Source organism: Miniopterus schreibersii (genome assembly GCF_964146895.1).
Source record: "Miniopterus schreibersii genome assembly, chromosome: 16".
NCBI classification, from domain to species: Eukaryota; Metazoa; Chordata; class Mammalia; order Chiroptera; family Miniopteridae; genus Miniopterus; species Miniopterus schreibersii.
Genome location: NC_138116.1, coordinates 8386587 through 8404414, shown reverse-complemented (window position 1 = coordinate 8404414; position 17828 = coordinate 8386587). Strand labels below are relative to the sequence as shown.

Genomic DNA, 17828 nt, shown 5'->3' with positions numbered 1-17828 from the left:
TTTGGTCAAACTCACTAAAGTAACAGAACTCAGGGTTCATTCGTAAAACTGGCTCTAGTTTCCGGACATCGGCGACTTGACTTAAGTCTCTGAACATCAGCCATAGCAAAGGCCTAAAGGCTTAAAGTGTTACCTGAAAGTTTAAAAACGATCAGTGGTCAGTGAGAAAATGCACCCTTCTCAGCACGAATCTTAGGAATTTAACAAAATTATGAATGACTCTTGTGCAGCCCACAATTTGTTTCAGAACTTGTGAACCTAGTCTATAGCAATACGTTATGAGGGTTATCGGGATATAACAATACACTTGATGCCCTGGCCGTTGCGGCACAGTGGTTGGAGCATCGGCCTGTGCACCGAAGGGTCTACAATTTCAGTTCCCCATCAAGGGTATACACCTGGGTTGCAGGTTTGAGCCTTGGCCCTGGTAGTCTCTCTCTCACATCGATGTTTCTCTCTCTCTCTCTCCCCTGCTTCCTTTCTCCCTTCCACTCTCTAAAAATCAATGGAAAATATATCCCCAGGTGAGGATCAATAACAACCAAAATAATAATACACTTGACGGTGGTATGTGACAAGCGTGAATTAGCCAGCTCGGCCCCCTGTGCCTCCCCCCGCACAATGCTGGCTGTGCAGAAAGTTGCCTCAAGTAGGGGTCTTGTTTTTGTCGGGGAATCATCCTTGGCGTCTGCCGAGATGCGGTTGTGAGAAGCATTCACGGGTCGCAGAATGCATCGTGTGCCCTGGCGATTTTATTTTTAACTAATCTCACTAATGTGGCACCATAAATCTAACTTGAATGCACTGTGCTCAAAGTTCGTAAATGTAAGTAGGCAGGACAGTGGGCCTTTCATAAGGACAACTCGTAATTCTTGCTCATTGCGGGGGGTCATGTTTTAAGCCAGGTATCTTGCTGCTTGGAGTCGATGTGAAGCGACATAAATCATCTCTGGGTTTGGGAAAGAAAATCACTTCCCCTCGTATGAATTGAATGGATGTGGGGGACTCCTTGAGCTGCTGCTGCTCTAGGCGAAGCACCCCAAGGCCCCATCAGCGGTGGGAAAGGGCAAGTAAGCCTCTCAGGTTTCATCCCTGCGCCTGATCAGTGCTCTTTGGAGATACTAGTGTGGAAGTCAGTGGGAACGTCATTTCACTGAAACTGCGAGGTGGGGATGCTCTGTATGGAGCGCAGGTCAAGAGTGAAGGTGGAAAGTTGGCCTAGTGAACGGAGAATTGTTTGCGCTCACCTTGGTTGAACTGGAACATTCACATACCCCTGTGGTTGATACCTTGCTGCTGGACTTACATAGTCCTAGCAAAACAATCGCCTAATGGAGGGAAGCCCTTTTCTTCCATGCTGATGGCGTTGCCTTCGTTCCCTTTTCCAGTTACCTTCCTGCATCAGATCTGACCGTACCCCTCTTTTCTGAGAAGCCCTCAGTGGTTTCCCGTCACACCCTAAACTTCTTAGCTGGACTTTGGAGCCACTCCCAAGTCTTGTCCCTGAGCCCACGGCACACGGCAGGCTAAACCAGGCCACTGGCCACACCTTCCCTGGCCAGGCCCTTGACCCCTTGCCTCCTGGCTTTGCTTGGGGCATGCCCTTCAGCACTCAGACCTCTAGCCCCCGTTCTACTTTGGGGAACTCTACGTCTTATTCGAGACTGTAAATTCCACCTCCTCCACTCCCTTTTCCTCTGCCTGCAGTGAAGCCTTATACCTCGGTCATCACAGTTTTGGGATTGTAGTTAGGAGTTTGTGAGCTGCTGGAAGGCAGGGTATGTCCTCGGGCCTCTAAACCTACAGCACCTGCCGGCCCTTGAACACTTGCTGAGCTGGATCGCAGGGCTTGATTGAGAGAAGAACTTAAAGACACTCACCTGGGCCCTGGCTGGGTAGCCCAGTTGGTTACAGCATCATCCCAACACACCAAGGTTATGGGTTCAATCCCCAGTCACAGCACATACAAGAATCAATTAATGAATGCATAAATAAATAGAACAATAGATCAATGCTTCTCTCTCTCTTTAAAATCAATTAAAAAAACCACAACACTCTCCCCGCTGACACCTCTTGCCAATGCAGTGCGACCAGATGGCAGAGTGAAGGAGGCGTGAGCTGTCCTGTGCGGTGACATCCCTGCCCACTCCACACAGCTCTCCCGGCAGCGACAAAGCATTCGCATTCACGAGCATTTTGTGACTTGCCAGGTATCACGGTTAGATCCCTTAGTTTGACAGCGTCACCATGGTTATATCGGTTTTGATGGATGCTGCCTACGTGAGCATATCCTGGTCTGTGGGCACATCCTACCATGCAGAGTTCTGGGAGAGCGAAGAAACCCCCCTTTGTCTGAAGCTCCGGTTGATGCTAAATTCGCAGAGGGTGGTAATTAAATTGAACAGAAGCTGCAGCTTGCAAAAATCCAGGGTATTATCCCACTCTTAGCTCATTAAAACTGATGCTCGTCAAACTGCTTTGAACCACTGTTTCGGGAAACTGTCTATAATCCCTGAGAAGGAAGTGACCCTGGTTAGGAGCTGGATGAGCGGGCACAGGGCTCTGGAAGGAAGTGACCCTGGTTAGGAGCTGGATGAGCGGGCACAGGGCTCTGGAAGGAAGTGACCCTGGTTAGGAGCTGGGATGAGTGGGCACAGGGCTCTGGAAGGAAGTGACCCTGGTTAGGAGCTGGATGAGCGGGCACAGGGCTCTGGAAGGAAGTGACCCTGGTTAGGAGCTGGGATGAGCGGGCACAGGGCTCTGGAAGGTGGGCATGGCTGCCGGCCGCTGGCCTCAGCTCTGGGCTCTGGGCAAAGGAAACCAGCCGAGGAGGTGGTTCGACGTTGTTTGCTCACTAATGAATAGAAATGTCATCTGATGACAAGGCCTCTTGGAGTGAGCCCAGTGCCTGACTGTCGGAGAGCTTGCAAGGAAAGCTCGGAAGGCTCCAGCCCGTCCTCAGGGTTTGGCTTCCTTGGTGCACAAAAGCCCGGAGGGAGCCGACGGGGAGGGGCCGTGTCCACCGCTGGTGAGGTCTTCCCTCTGCTGGGAATTCAGACAGGGACGTGCTTTTACAAAACTAGGCAGAGGCTCTTCTAAGAGGAAGTTTTGTGGATCCCACCCTCAGCTTCGGGACCAGACTTAGAGTCAGTTGCGTAACCTGGGGCGAAAGCAACTGGAAGGCACTGGAAGGTAGGCAAGCAAGCGGGCTTTCCCCGATGAATCACCTCTCCTCCTCCGGGTGTCCCTGCAGGCTTTCTAGGACTGAAATAATTTCTACGGGGTGATTCCACTCACAGGGTGGAAGAGAAAACATTTTGGAAAAAAATTGTGATCCAGGGTAATTAAAAGCAATGGAAATCTGCTCCTAAAAGGCTCTGTCGGCTGCTGTGCTCTGGCTCAGAAACTCACCTCATCTGGGACAAACGCAGCCCTGCTCTGTGCTGTGACAGATACAGCTGACCCCGTCTCATTCATCCCACCAGGGCCAAGCGCGGGCCAAGCCACTGGGGCTGCAGACACCTGGGGGCAGGGAGCCGGGGGAGAGGGAGCCCTCCCAGGCTGCTCCCCTGCCCCGCCAGGCCTCCGGACTGCACTTGCCCGTTCTCTTTGCAGCGTCTTTGCAACACGCTCGCCCAGCCCATCTCCTCCTCGACAGCATTGGGGTGCAAGCATCGGTCAAGGTAACTGCGGAGGGTTTGGAAGAGAGGATGCGGGGGAGGCTCTAGCTGCCGGGATGATTCTGAAGAAAACACGGCCCTTCCCTTCCAAGAACAAGGCTCGCAGACTCACTGTGCCGAGCGGCTCAGCACCGGGCGCAGGAGCCCCGTGTCAAGGGCGAAGCGGGGGAAGCGCGAGTCTGGCACCGAGGGCTTGGAGAACATGTCGCCTCGTGATGTCTGAGCTGGGCCCTGCAGAATAAGCAGGACTTCAGCAGGTTCCGAAGGGGGCAGGCCACACGCCCCTTTGTGTTCCCAAGGGACCCGCCTGAACCTCATAGCAATTATATTTTATTTTTAAACCATCTACCACTGAACTTGAATTTCCTGAAGGACGGGACCATAATGTATTTTCCTTGTTATGCACAGTGCAATGTTGATAGTCGGGGGGGGGCAGATAGGATAACGGTCCCCCAAGATGTCCACATCGGAGTCCTCAGAACCTGTGAACGGAGGTCCACATCCTAACCCCTGGGACCTGAGACTTTATATGGAAAAAGGGGCTTTGCAGATGTGATTGTGTTGGGACTTTGAGATGGGAGATGATCTTGGATTATCTGGATGGGCCCAGTGTAATCACAAAGGTCTGGTAAGAGGGAGGCAGGAGGGTTGCAGTCAGAGAAGTGGGAATGTGAGGACAGAAGTAGAGACTGGAGGGATGCGGCCACAAGCCAAGGAGAGTGGGCGGTCGTTGGGAGCTGGAAAAGGCAAGGAAATGCATTGTTCCCTGAAGCCTCCAGAAGGAACCATCCTGCTGACACCTTGATTTTGGTTTCATGAAACTTCTGTGAAACCCACACAACTGTGGTCCGTCAGTGTTCCTGGAATGTCTCTCTCAGCGTCCGTCACACCCATCATCTGGCAGCCAGGTCGCTGGCCCGCTTTCTCATTTGTCACCGTTTCACTGGCTGTGTCTCTCTGAGGCTGGGCCGGCCTTGGCTGTGGCATGTCCCTTTTCTCACTTTCCTCCCCATTAGGCAGGTTATACATTGTCGCCTCCCTGCCTCTTGGCCATTTCCAGGTAAAACTGTATCCCTGGTTTTATTAAGCTCATTAATGCTTTAAAACATGCCCTTGGTTCCCCTAAGACCCTGTTTGAAACGAAGCACAAATTCTGCCAGCCTGGTGGAGTGGGGGCGGGGAGTGTGTCAGCCACTAAGTCAGTGACTTGGAAATAGGTTTCGAAGTCCCCAAGCTCAGAGCCCAGAACTCTCAGGCTGTGCTTACAGACAAATCCCCCACCCCCCATTTCTTCGTGGGGTCACCAGGACCGCCTTGTGGGGGAAGAGAGAGGCAAGTATAACGCGAAATCAACAAGAATTTCCAAGAGGTTGGGTCTTTCCCATTGAGGCCAAAGATTCTTGTCAGCAGAAAAAGTCAGGAGAGGAGACTCTGTCGCTCCTGGTAACAGCAATTACCTTAATGAACTTCCTTCGCCGGCAGGATCGATGCCTTGTGTGGGGATTAATGATGGCCTCGGCCGCGGCTCCTGAGTGAGACAGGGAAACGAGGGCCCGAGGAGGCCAGGGCAGCGGCGGCCCCGCTGAACCCCACTCATGGTTTAATAGGTACGTCCCATCTCAGGGTTTATTTATACCTTGTCTCCACTTCAGGTCTTTTCTGAAAGCCAGCAGGGTATGAATTAGAAATGAATTTGTAAATAAAATATTTGATCGAAATGAGGCAAGTCACACTGGCAGGGGAAATACTGTAGGAGGGTGTGATTAAGACCCCTCTGTATTGGGGCAGCCAGGAAAAAGAGAGGCACACAGGGGTCCTTGGCAGTTTCAGGCTCCAGGAGGGATAAAAACCAAACTGGGGAAGGCCCTGCTGTGTGTCAGCCAAAGAGAGGGTGACATGTCTCTTGGTCCCCAACTGATCGACATTTCTCTCTCTCCCTTCCTTGGTCTTTAAAAATCAATAAAAACATATCCCCAGTTAAGGATTTGGGAAAAAACCCTACACAACTCTATAAAAGCCAAATGTATTCTGTTCGGGCCACATCCCTAGGATGACCCTAACTCCCCTTCAAGGGCCTGCCTGAGAAAATTCACCGCTGCCGGAAGAGTTGGCTGTTGGTTCCAGCCACACCTGTCTCCCAGCCTCTGTGGGAGGGGAGGAGCCCAGCTCTGGCAAGTGCCAGTTAGCAAATGGAGATGGGTTTCACATGGACCAGCCCCTCCTTCTGCTGTTTGTAATCTTCCACTCCTCAGACTCTACAGAGCCCCCCCACCCTGCCTTTAAAATGCCTGACCGCCTCTGTTCAAATCACAGCTGAGTTCAGCTCAGCCTGGACTCTCCCTTATTGTAACAGAGTGTTACGGATTAACAGCGGTCCTTACCATTTAACTGGTGTCTTTGCTCAGCCTGACGATTCTAATAAAACTTTATTTTTGGACCCTGAAATTTGAATTTCATAAAATGTTCACATCATAAAATCTTCTTCTTCTGACTTTTTAAAAAAGCCATTTAAAATTGTTAAAGTAAATAAATAAATAAATAAATAAATAAATAAATAAATAAATAAAAGCATCCTTAGCTTGTGGGCCAGACAATAATAGGAGTTGGGCTGGGTTTGGCCCGAGGGCCGTCAGTTTGCAACCCCGGCCCTAGAAAAATGAGCTCTACACCGCACTTCTGCTGCACGGCCCCGGCAAGGAGCGCATGGGTCCCCCTGCCGGCTCTTCCTGCCGTGCCACTCTGAGGGCTGGGTGAGTACAGTGGGGCTCTGGGAGGTAGGCGAGTGTAAATATGGCACTCCGTGCGGCCCTACGTGTCTAACAGCTAAGCCCTGCATCCTGATGTTCTTTGCAACGAAAATCCAGCATCTGAAATCAGACACTTGTTAGCATTTGGATGCCTAGCGGGCCAGCACGCTGGAAATAACCCCTCCTATTTTTAACACCCTTGCCTAGTCAGATGGTCTCTGGTTTCTCCCAAAGAAAACCCCAGGGCCCACCGATGCAAGCTGGAATTCAGAACCTTAAATCTCGTTGGTAAACAAGACCCCCTCCTCCCTCCTTGTCCCCACACAGGTCCTCAGCATACCCAGGGACACTCACTCTTTCCTTTCTCCTTCAGGGCCGTTGCGGCCCCTGAGCTGTTGTCTTCAGGGACCCCAGCATTTCCTACACATGGTGCCAGGAAAAAGCAAGTTTTCAAAGAACTTTTATTTCAAACCACAGTCAGAAAATACCCCATTAAAAATGCTTCTCAGGCCCCCTGGAAGCCAAGGATGGATATTCAGCTCGCCAAAAAGAGCGCATCTTGTCACTGAGGACAGAGGGGCTGGCTCTTCACACAGGAGGACACCCAGGGCTGCTGCTGAGCACAGGGCGTCCCTTACAAGGCTAACAGAGGGCAACGGGAGCCAGCTGAGCAGAGGCAGCTGGCGCGGCGGGGACGGCTTTGCGCCCCAGCGCCAGGTTGGCCTTTGCACACCCGCCGGCCTGCGGGCTGCCTCCTTCCCGGTGCGCAGGTCTGGGCCGCGTCCACTTGCTGGACGCGTGGAGGAGCCTGTCCCAGCCCAGAGAAGAGCTCAGAGAGGGGCAGCAGCTGTGGGGCAGGTGGAAGCAGGGGAGATGTAAGGCTCCCCCCTCCTTTCTAGAATGTTCTGGGCTGGGCTGGGCTGGGCTCCCCGAGGGGAACGCCCTGAGCGGCGCTGGAACCCCGGGAGGACTAGTGCTCTGGCTCGGAGTCCATGCAGGACTCCCAGGGGTTCTGGGGCATCCGAGGCAGGGAGAAGAGGAGGAGGGCGAGGCCGCCCAGGAAGAGGAAGACGAAGGCCGAGCAGGCGCAGGCAAAGGACCAGGAGTAGTAGTACTGGATCCAGACGGTGTCCTCGCTGGCGATCATGCGCTTCACTGACTGCCGCAGGACCTCCACCGAGACGAAGATGCAGAGGCCTGCGGGGGCGGCGGGGTGCTCAGGGCCCACCCCCTGGGCCTCCGGGGCTCCCGGGCCCATGGTGAGGCCCAGCCTTGGGGCTGAGGGTCTAACGGGGACCCTGCAGAGGTGACCCTCTTCCTGCCCCCCCGTGCAAGTCGCTCGGCCTCAGGTTACCTGCGTTTCCTTCCTCCTTTTGTTCGTGTTTTTGGGTTAATTTAAAATGTGTTAATACCTGGCATTGCTCTCAGGGGCCTGCAGGTTAAGTCTTTGGGAGAAATGGACCAATTGCAGACATCTTCCCCCCTTCCAGCCCTCCCCCCCACTCTACCTGCGAAGGTGTAGAACATGGAGGCCGGCCTCAGCAGGTAATCCCGCTTCCTGCTGAAGGACAGGAGCACGCAGATGGTCCCCAGGATGATGAAGACCAGGCTGAAGATGGAGATGGCTGCAGCCGAGATGCTGTACTCTGCAACACACGGCCCACGACACCTCAGCGGGGGCCTCGCTGGGCCTCAGCGCCCAACCGGCTGGCTGTGCCACCGACCAGGTGAGTGACACCACCACGCACTGTGATTCCCATTGCACGTGTGGGAAGACTGAGGCTCCGAGAGAGGAAATCGCACACTCAAAGTCGCACACGGCTAATGACCTGATTGCAACTCCCGGGTTGCGCTAAACGGCAACTCCTCCCTGCCCCCCTAACCCCTGAGCCGGGCAGAGGGAAAGGGGTGGGGGCATGTGGCTGGAGACCTTTCTGGAGCAGAAAATGTCCTCTGAGTGACAGGGCAGAAAGCAGCAGGCTCTCGGGCTGAGGTGGTCTGTCCTGGCTGACAAGCAGCCTCTGGAAGTGTGGCTTGTCACAGAGCACAAGCGTGTGATTGCACACCAAGGGTGTAAGATTTGCCAGTGTGTGTGTGAGTGTTGCACTGGCATATAAGGATCTATCAGAGTGCGTGTGCGTGCATGTGTGTCTGTGCACGCCCACACCATGTGCAGCGGTTCACACATGTGCAAATGTGGGTCTGTACGCACGAAAATGGGGTGCATGCGAGCTCCACAGCTCCTGAAAGGCCTGCAGGGCACACGTGCTCCAGGCTCCTGGGTCCTGATCGTCTCCCCACACTCCCTGCTCGCCTGATTCTTGGGGCGTGATTGATCGCACGGGAGGGAATCAGACAGCTCCCCACAGACTCGGACCCACCAGCCCTGAAAAACATCACAGGGGTTGTGAGCACTTGTTCTATTTCCCAGCTCCTGTCACCACAGCTTCCCTTGGGCTCTGGTGGCAGCTGCGCTCCTCCTGCAATTCAGGAGCCCACCAGGCCCCGGCTCTGCTACAGCCTCTGTCAGCCTGATGAATGGAGGCGCAGGATGCGGGAGACGGAGCACTTCTGTCTCTGAGTGCAGAGGGTGACAGGGCTCTTTTCATCCAGCGAGGGGAAGTCAGGGCTTTTGTGCCAAGTGATTTTCTGGCTCAGCAGCGTGTGACCGGCGGCCACTTCTCCCCGCCCCGGCTTCGTGCCCCCAGCTCACCTTTCTGAGTGGTGAATTCGAAGATCTCCGAGCTCTCGCCTGGGTTAAAGTGCCTGAAGTAGGAACAGTTTTTCTCTGCAAAGGAGGAGACAGCCTGTGAGTTGAGAGAAAAGGGGGCCCACAGCCAAGGCAGAGGCTCTACCAAGAGAGGGTGGGCGTGATCCCGCGAGGCAGGCATGAGGGGACCTCATGGATGGTGGTCTTGTCCTCAAACCCTCACTCTGGCCTGACACAAACGCCTTTCTCTGACCCTTAGACCAAAATTTCATTAGGTTAAGGGTAAGAGCCTGGGAGATCTTCAGGGAGCCAAGGCTGACTGAGCCAAAGGTACAGGTAACACCGTGGATACTGAGCCCATTAGACAGATGGGGTAGTGGAGGCCCAGGGCTTGAGTCATTTGTCAGGGGGGACAGGACACATGATCAACAAAGGGCTACACAGTGGTTCTCATCCAGGTCTGATTTTGTCCCCCAGGGACATGGGACAATGTCTGGAGACATTTTTGGTGGTACAACTTGGCAGCGCTGCTATTGGCATCTCGTGGGTAAAGGCCAGAATGCCGATAAACATCCCACTATGCACAGGACAGCCCCCTACACCATAGGATTATCCAGCCCCAGAGTGGCAGTGGTGCTGAGGTTAAGGAACCATGGATCCCACCAAAATCTACAGCTGTGTTTCTCATCAGCATCAGGCCCACCCTGACTCACTGGGTTTTTCTTTCTTTTTTTTTCTTTAATATATATTTTTAAAATATATCTTTATTGATTTCAGGGAGAGGAAGAGAGAGAGAGATATAGAAACATCAATGATGAGAGAGTCATTGATTGGCTGCCTCCCTGACTGCATTCCCCTGACTGGGGATCGAGCCCCCAACCTGGGCAAATGCCCTGAGCAGGAATCAAACCGTGATCTCCTGGATCCTAGGTAGATGCTCAACTGCTGAGCCGCGCCCAGCCCGGCCTCACTGGGTTTTTCAAAAGCTTTCCAGGAGAGTCTGGTGCTTAGCAAGGTTGGGAAGCCCTGCTCCGGGTCCCTTCAAATGCCCCACAAAGTGCCTTTCTAAGTGGGCCACCTGGATGGACTTGGGTGAAGGCCAGAGAACCCATTCAAGGGCCAAATGTGACCAGTGCGTGTTTAATCGGACCCCCGACCCCTGTGGCTACAGAGGCAGCCCAGGCAAGACCTTCCCAGGTGAGCTTCTCAGTCTACCTGATGTATATCAGAAAAGCCACAGAAGGTCTATGGACAGTAGGACCGAAAATTTGGATTTGATTGGGGGGGAGGGGGGTAGAGGAAGTCTCAGAACAAAGAAATTCATGCTGATTTTAATATAATTTCAGGCATAATTTCTCTTCCATTTTTTCTCTCTCTCATCTCTCTTATAACTAGACATACTGTTAAATCAAAGGGCAGTCTTATTGAATATTGAATACAGTTTAATATTCTTTACTCCTGATTTAGGCTGTAGGTGAGTGAGTTATTTTATATTCTTTTGTTTCTTTAAGAAAACTAAGTTGGGTTGCTTTTTATTTGTGTGAGGCCCTTTATTGATATCTTTTTCCTGTGGATTCAGGATCCTCAATGGAAAACATCTCTGTGTAGAGGGCCTCTGGTCTGCACTTTCATTTCTTTACCTTCAGGCTATATTTGCATTTTTACAAGGCCATTGATGCCTCTTGTTTTTTGGAGACACACCTGAGGCGCTGCCTTCATTTGGATGTAGACATCTTCTGTCTGGCCTAAATTATCTTATTGCCACTGAAGCCTGTAGCCTCCCACCCGTCCCTCCTCCCCCATGTCAGGGTCACTGAGGAAGGAAGTGACCCCTGGAGACCAGGCCCGGCTTAGCAGCAGTAAATGTTCCGAGAGTTAAACCGCCTTCTCTTTGAGTGTCTATATTTAAATCGCTTTCCTTTTGAACTGAGTTACCTGGGGTGTCTGACACTGGTAAGCGGTGAGGTCAGAATCGAAGCTGCTCTTTTCTCTCTCACAGCTTCTGCTGCTGTTTTAGAGCATAATGCAGCCTCTTATATTTCTTAGGTTATCAGCTATAGATTCTCTTCAATCTCTACTTCAAAATGGATTGTGCTGTGTCCTAAGTCACCACATGTCTCCCTCTGGACAAAGGAACATTTCTGTTTCATTCTATAAGGGCCAGTTTCGGTTGTCATTGAAAACCCTCTGAAAAGAATTGATTGAATTCAAGTGTGTTTCACAGTCAGCTGCCTCTCTGATAACTCGAGATCCTCTAGATCTTCTAGTTAAAGGCCTTCGGGGTGGGGTGGTGGTGAGATGAAGGCCCGCTGAGAGCCTGGCTGAGGCCTAGCTACCGGGTAGTGCTGGGTTGCTGAGGCCACTCTCACACAGGTTGTGTTTGGGTTGTCAACCCCACCAGATAGACACCAGGCTTCATTCTGGACAAACAGCTGTTGCCCCTGGGTGTTTGCACAAAAACTTTCCTAGCTCAGATCACAGGGGAAAGCTGCATGTCTGGGAAGCCAGCCTGTGGATTCTGGGGGTGGGGAGGATTTTCCCCTCAGTGGCCCAGGTACAGTGTTCCTGTCTCTCCCCTCCCCTATTAAGTGTTCTGGCACATGGGGGATGGGAGCACCCAGTGGGTTGGGTTCCTACAGAGGACATCTGGAAGTCTCAGCTTCTGTCTAACATGACTAAACTTAGGGCTTGAGGACAGTCAGGTCAACCCTGTCCCCTCTCTTGGACTTAGCACATGAGGGTGGCCAGTACCTTTGCCCGTGACCTGGTAGGGACATCCATTCAGGGTCCCATGACTGCACATTGGAGGCCACAGGCTCCTTCGTGGTTCCTGATGGCCACAACAGGGATGGGGGTATGTCAGACCCAGAGCTCAGTCTGGACACTTCCAGCACCAATAAGATGCTCATTTAGGACTAATTAAACCAGGTATTTGCCACTGTCACTCAAGAATTGCCCAGGGTCCTGCCATGGTAACTGTGTGAATTTAGTTGAATTACTCAACTTCTCTGTGCCTGATTTTCCTTATCTGTAAGATGGGGTGATGACAGTAGTGTGGACCTCATAGAGGATTTTGTGAGGATTAGATGAGTTAATATATATGTCATCTGCCTTCTGCCTCCATGGTTTTTGAGAAAAATTAGCTGTTTTTCTTCCTTAGAATTCCTTATATGTGATGAGTTACTTCTTGCTCTCACAAGGGTCTGTCTTTATGTTTCAACTTATCTCCCTTTTGATTATGATGTGTCTATATTTTGATTTATTCTACTTGGAGTTCATCAAGTTTCATGGGTTTCTAGATTAATGTTTTCCAGCAAACTTGGAAAAATATTGGCCATTATTTTTCATATATCTTTCCTGTTCCTTACTCTCTCTCTCTCTCTTTTCTTCTTCTGGGAGTACCATTATGTGTATGTTGGTACATTTCATTCTGTCTCACAGGTATAGCATGATCTGTTCATTTTCCTTCCTTTTTTTCTGTCTGTTTCTCAGGCTAGCTAATCTTAATTGACCTATCTTTAAGTTCATGGATTTGTTCTTGCTGCTCAGGTCTGCTATTGAACCCCTCTGGTGAATTTTTTCATTTCAGTTGTACTTCTCAACTCCAGAATTTCTATTAGGTCATTTAAAAATAATTTCTCTCTATTGATAGTTTCTATTTCATGAGGCATCATTCTTATCTTTAGTTCTTTGGACATGGTGTGTTTTTGTTCTTTGAATATATCTAAAATAGGTGACTTAAAGTCTTTGTCTAGTAAGTCCAATATCTCAGCTTCCTTAAGGATGTATTATCAACTACTTCCCCCCACCTTATGTATGGGCCATGCATTTTTAGTTCTTTGCATGTTTTGAAATGTTTTAAAATTTAAAATTTAAATTTAAAACTGGAAAATTTAAACAATATAATGTAGCAACTTTAGAAATAAGATTCTCACCCTTACCCAGGGTTTGTTCCTGTTGCTATTTGTTATTGTTGTTTATTTAGTGATTTTCTGAATTAATTTTGTAAAGTCTATATTCTTTGTCATGTTTGGCTGTATCCCTACTCAGTTAGTTTGGTGGTCAGCTCACAAAGATTTCCTAAAATTCATGGAACTAATACATCTCTCAGTCTTTACTGAGGAGCTCTTTGCTTAGCAGAGAGTGAAGTACTCAGCTAAGCAGTATACATTTCTGCCTTAGCCTTCACTTTCTGCTTGCACATAGCCTCAAGATAAGCCAGAGGTGAGAGCTTAGGGCTTTCTCAGGTCTTTCTTGTGCATGCACATGGTTTTCTAGAAACCAAGGAATGTGTTGAAACTTTTCAGAGTCACCTATGGACATCTCATTCCCAGCTTTTTGGTTGGCTGATTGTTTGCACTGCTATCTACTGCTTCAGGGAGTTAAGATACTAAACAATTGTTTCTAATTGTTTTTGGCAAATGCCCCCTGGGAAAAATACTATTTCTGCTGGATGAGCTCAGAGTCAGGTCAAATAAAGACAACCTTGTAACTGGGGACTTCTAGGGAACCATTAGAGAGATCAAATAATGACAGTTCTCTGGGAATGGGGCTTTGGAAGAGATCCAGCCCATTCTGCCCCTTTTGGTGGCTATCAGGCTGCTGGTTTTCACTGTGGTTTTGGTGGTGTGTGTTTTTTTTTTTAAAAAAATTTTAAATTGACTTTAGAGAGAGAGAAGAGAGAGAGAAACATCAACTTGTTGTTTCACTTATATAAATAAGTAGTTTTCAGTAGTTTTGATTTTTGTATGTGCCCTGACTGGGGATCGAATCCACACCTTGGCATATCGGGACAATGCTCTAGCCAACTGAGGTCCCTGGCCAGGGCTAGGCTGTGGGTTTTCAAGGCTACAACAGAGTTTTGGGGAAACAAGAATATAGCAGATTAAAGCAACACAAAGCTCACTGTTCTTACTGAGAGATTCACCCATTTTTCTTGAATAAGCCCTTGTCGGACTGTTGCATGACTGGTTAATTTCCCGAGTTCTGAAAGAGTTTATTCTGATCATTTTTGCCATTGTTTGTATTGTTTTTATGGAGAGGAAGATTTTTGGAGGTTCTTACTCTGTCATTTTGTTTCTGATGTCATCCAAAGTTAACATATGAAAGCACTTAATGTTTGGCAGATAGTGCTCTATTGTGTTTGCAGTTATTATTATTGTTATTAATAATAAATAAGAGAACATATATGAACTTTATTCATCCCTCCAGAAAAGAGTGACCCTATAAAGCACAGGAAGGGGGGTTGGAAAGGAAAATATTTTTACATGCAGAGAAAGGAAAGGAAGAAGGCAGGAACGCACATCGGAAGCTTGTTGGGAATGAGGCTGTGCTCCAAGTATGATTCACTCTGGATCAGAGTGAGAAGGCACTGAGATAGACTCTGGCCAGGTTCAAGGCCAAGCCAAGCCTGCTGGTCTTCAGTGGCTGGTTCAGTCACTTGCCACCAGCCTGTCTCTTCCTTGTATAGACTCAACCCACCTCCCTGCTCATCTGCTCTGTAAATGCACCAGACTTTAAAAGGCAGATGCCTCCAAGTGGGGGTGGACAGGACCATAGCAGTGTGCTTCTGGAGAATCTGCCCTGCCCTGCCCTGCCCTGCCCAGGGGAGCTGGCTGGGTGATACATTTGTTTACGGGCATGCTCAGCAGTGGCATCTGCGCTATGTGATACCTTTCAAGCACATGTTCATGCCATTTAAAGCCCTCAGCCCTGGGACTCGCTGTTTCCAAGACAGCTGGGTATTTACAAATCTGAGTATCTAGTGGGAATGAGCGAGACAGAGCCAGCAGGCAGGGAAGGAAGAGGAAGGAGGGATATGAAGGGAACAGGGTTTGGGCTCCTTTGTCCCCCACACACACTGCAAGATTTTGGGGGACTTGGCTTCCTTGAAAGGGAGGTTTCAATGAATACCCAGTCTGATAACAGAGGGAATAATTTTGAACACCAAGTGGATGGATGCCACACTCAGCCCGGTCCACCGACACCTTGGAGCGACATTTGTAAGCATTGGAAGGGACTTTATGTTGCTGAGCCCAAGCAACTTAGGAAGGAAGCAGAGGCTGTGACAGGCTTTGTCGCCCCCCACAGTCATATACGGGCTCGTGGGCAGTGTACAATTAGAGCCCTGGCCTCCAATTCCAAGCAGGCTCTTTCCTGAGCACGTGCTCTGCTTACTACGAAAGCAGAGGGCTGTGCATGTGCAGAGGAGACTGGTCATCCCGGGCCAGGTTTCTGTACAGGGAGCTCACCTTCAGTGTGGTTCAGTCCCGTGTAGGAAGTCGGGGAAGGCACCGAGATTACAGCGGGAGGAAATGCTTTCTAGCTCCCAAGGGGTCTGAGCTAAGGGAGAGTGTACCAGAGGAGCGATGGTTCTCACCAAGAGGCAGGCGGCTCATCCACAGCCAGGTCCTGCTTCCCACACAGCGTTCAGCCCTGTGCAGTCACCCAAGGCCCCGCACCCTGGAGGCAGCCACACTTGGTTTCATACTCTGCTGTTACCATCTCGAAATTCTTAACGACAAGGAGCCCTGCGTTTCCACTTTGCATGGGGCCCTGTACATTCCGTGGCCTATCCTGTCTGTGCCCTGGAGGCTGGGGAAGGAATGCACCAGCCCCATGGGTCCCTTCAGACTCAGCACCGAGGGCCACCAGCCTGTCCTTGCAGGGAGGGGCTGGAGCTGGGCACACCCAGAAGAGTGACTGCTGATGGGGCCAGAAGCCCCTGACCTGGCAGGTCCATGGTGTCTTTCCTGAGCCTCTTGTCCCACACGACCAGCCCTCTGCTCTGAGTGCAAAGCCCCAAGCCACACAAAGCAGAAATAGCAAAAGATAAATGCCCTTATTTTACAACAGGCCGTGGTCGCTAGCACAGCCCCATGTAGCTCAGGTCACCTCCCTGGGGCACAGAGCGCTTGTCCGGAGCCACTTTTCCAGTGGGGAGAACAAGGAAGGGCAGGAAGCAGGGACAGGGGACAGGGAGTGGGTACGTTACCCCCAGGCAAGGTGATGGGTCCGCAGCTCTTGTCCTTGCTGTCGCTCACGATGATACTCTTGGTGCAAATCCGCCAGAGGCCGAAGTGGGCTGCCTCACAGACGGCGCTGAGGTGCTCCACCTGGGGGCTCAGCACGGCCCAGTGGTCGCTCACCACGGCCACCGTGGCCAGCACGATGCCCACCAGGATGCAGAAGAGCGTCACGCGGACCTTCAGTGTTTTGGCCTGGGACATGGTGGTCGCGGAGAAGCGGGCGCTCCGGGCAGGGGCAGGCGGCAGTGTCCCCAGGCAGGTGGCAGCCGGGCCAGGCTGGTGGCAGCAATTACGGTGCAGACGGTGGAAGCTAAGTTTAGTGTGCCGGGTCAAGCCAGAGTGGGCTGGCCTCGGGGCCTCGGGACACCGGACAGGGCTGAGCAGCTGCCCACATGTGACAGGGGCCCGAGGGAGGCTTCTGTTAATGCACATGTTCGGGCAGGCGCTCACGATCACCGAGGATGACTTCGTCTCGGGTGTCAGGGCTTCCTTACCCTCTTGGAGCCAGAAATACCCCAGGGATGGGTAAGGAGAGAAGGCTTTAGATGGTGACTGGAGACCTGTCCGGAGCGGCTGCTCAGGATACCCGAGTTGGGCGTGGGTGAGGGACACTGTGTGTGGGTGAAGGTCACTGCTGGGCAAGGGCAGCAGACCCTGGGGGACGCAGGTGGCTCAACCTTCTGGTCTCACACTGAGTAGGTCAGTAAACCAGAGTGGGGCGAGGGGGTCCTTGTTCTAGAAGTCTGGGGGAGCCAGGATCGTGCCTAGGGACATCTTGGGGACCCTCCAGCCCAGGGCCTCTGGAGCCCACTACCCAGGCCAGAGCTTTAGCCCCAAACCCCACGATATCCCCCAAACCGCAGGAGGATTTCAGGCGGTTCCTGGACCTGCCGTGACGCAACGCTGCCGGGTGTGGGACCGTTATTTTCAATTCAATTCTCCCATCTCTGCAACTGGGGCCAGAAGAAAAACCCCTTTTGGGGAAAGTCTTTAACACTTTTCTGACACTCTCAAATCAAAGAATCCCCCTGGGGAAGTCAGAGCACCGGCGGGACCTGGCTGTACTTCTGTTTTCATTTTACTGGTTCAGTTTCACCTCTATTAATGGCCAGTAATACAGATCTTCCAGTTACGTTTTTATTTAAAAAATAAAGATATCTAAATCAAAAAGAAGTTGATTTACGGGTGACTGTTAAGAGGCTAACAGTGCATGGATACAGCAGAGGACATGTGAAAGTTTGGGGCCACCTTCCGAGAGGCCTGCCTGCCCACGTGCCCCCCAGGCCGGTCTCCAGGCCCTGACACAGCTCCTGGTTCCATGTCTCCTCTTCCTCAGTCACCAGGTGGCTCTCTCTGGAGTACCTGAGGCTGATGGGTGGCCAGGAATAGACCCTGAGCTGGGCAGGGCTTTGAGTTTCAAGATCCTGGCCTCGGGTTGACCCCGCTTATGGAAAGATTGCCTGTGTGTGGAGAAGCACTCAGGGTCCAGCCCTGGAGTCACAGACCACGAATAACAGTGATGTCTGTAACAAGGGCTCGCCTCAGTGAGCGCTTAGTATATCGCAGGTGCTCTGCTGAGCCTTTCCACATCACTGCAGTTCATCTTCACACCAACCATGCGGCGAGAACAGCTCTGAGCCCACTTTACAGACGAGGGCTCAGA

The 17828-nt window shown here is 51.3% G+C and overlaps 1 protein-coding gene across 1 annotated transcript; it reads right to left on the bottom strand.

Moving 5' to 3' along the window:
• Window positions 1-6858: 6858 nt before the first annotated feature.
• On the bottom strand, window positions 6859-16622 carry CACNG1 (calcium voltage-gated channel auxiliary subunit gamma 1). The gene is made up of 4 exons (XM_081115585.1): window positions 16132-16622; window positions 9141-9215; window positions 7936-8073; window positions 6859-7624 (listed from the first exon to the last, which is right to left on the bottom strand). Exons 1-4 carry the CDS (start codon window positions 16595-16597, stop codon window positions 7398-7400), a joined length of 906 nt encoding a protein of 301 aa, XP_080971711.1. The 5' UTR covers window positions 16598-16622; the 3' UTR covers window positions 6859-7397.
• Window positions 16623-17828: the final 1206 nt, after the last annotated feature.

Excerpts from the sequence above, each read along its gene's own strand:
- CACNG1 (XM_081115585.1), bottom strand. The coding sequence starts at position 16,597 with ATGTGCATTAACAGAAGCCTCCCTCGGGCCCCTGTCACATGTGGGCAG. Across the intron at positions 8,074-9,140 it reads CGAATTCACCACTCAGAAAG|AGTACAGCATCTCGGCTGCA; the intron begins GTGAGCTGGGGG and ends CGTGTGTTGCAG. Across the intron at positions 7,625-7,935 it reads CATGTTCTACACCTTCGCAG|GCCTCTGCATCTTCGTCTCG; the intron begins GTAGAGTGGGGG and ends CCGCCCCCGCAG.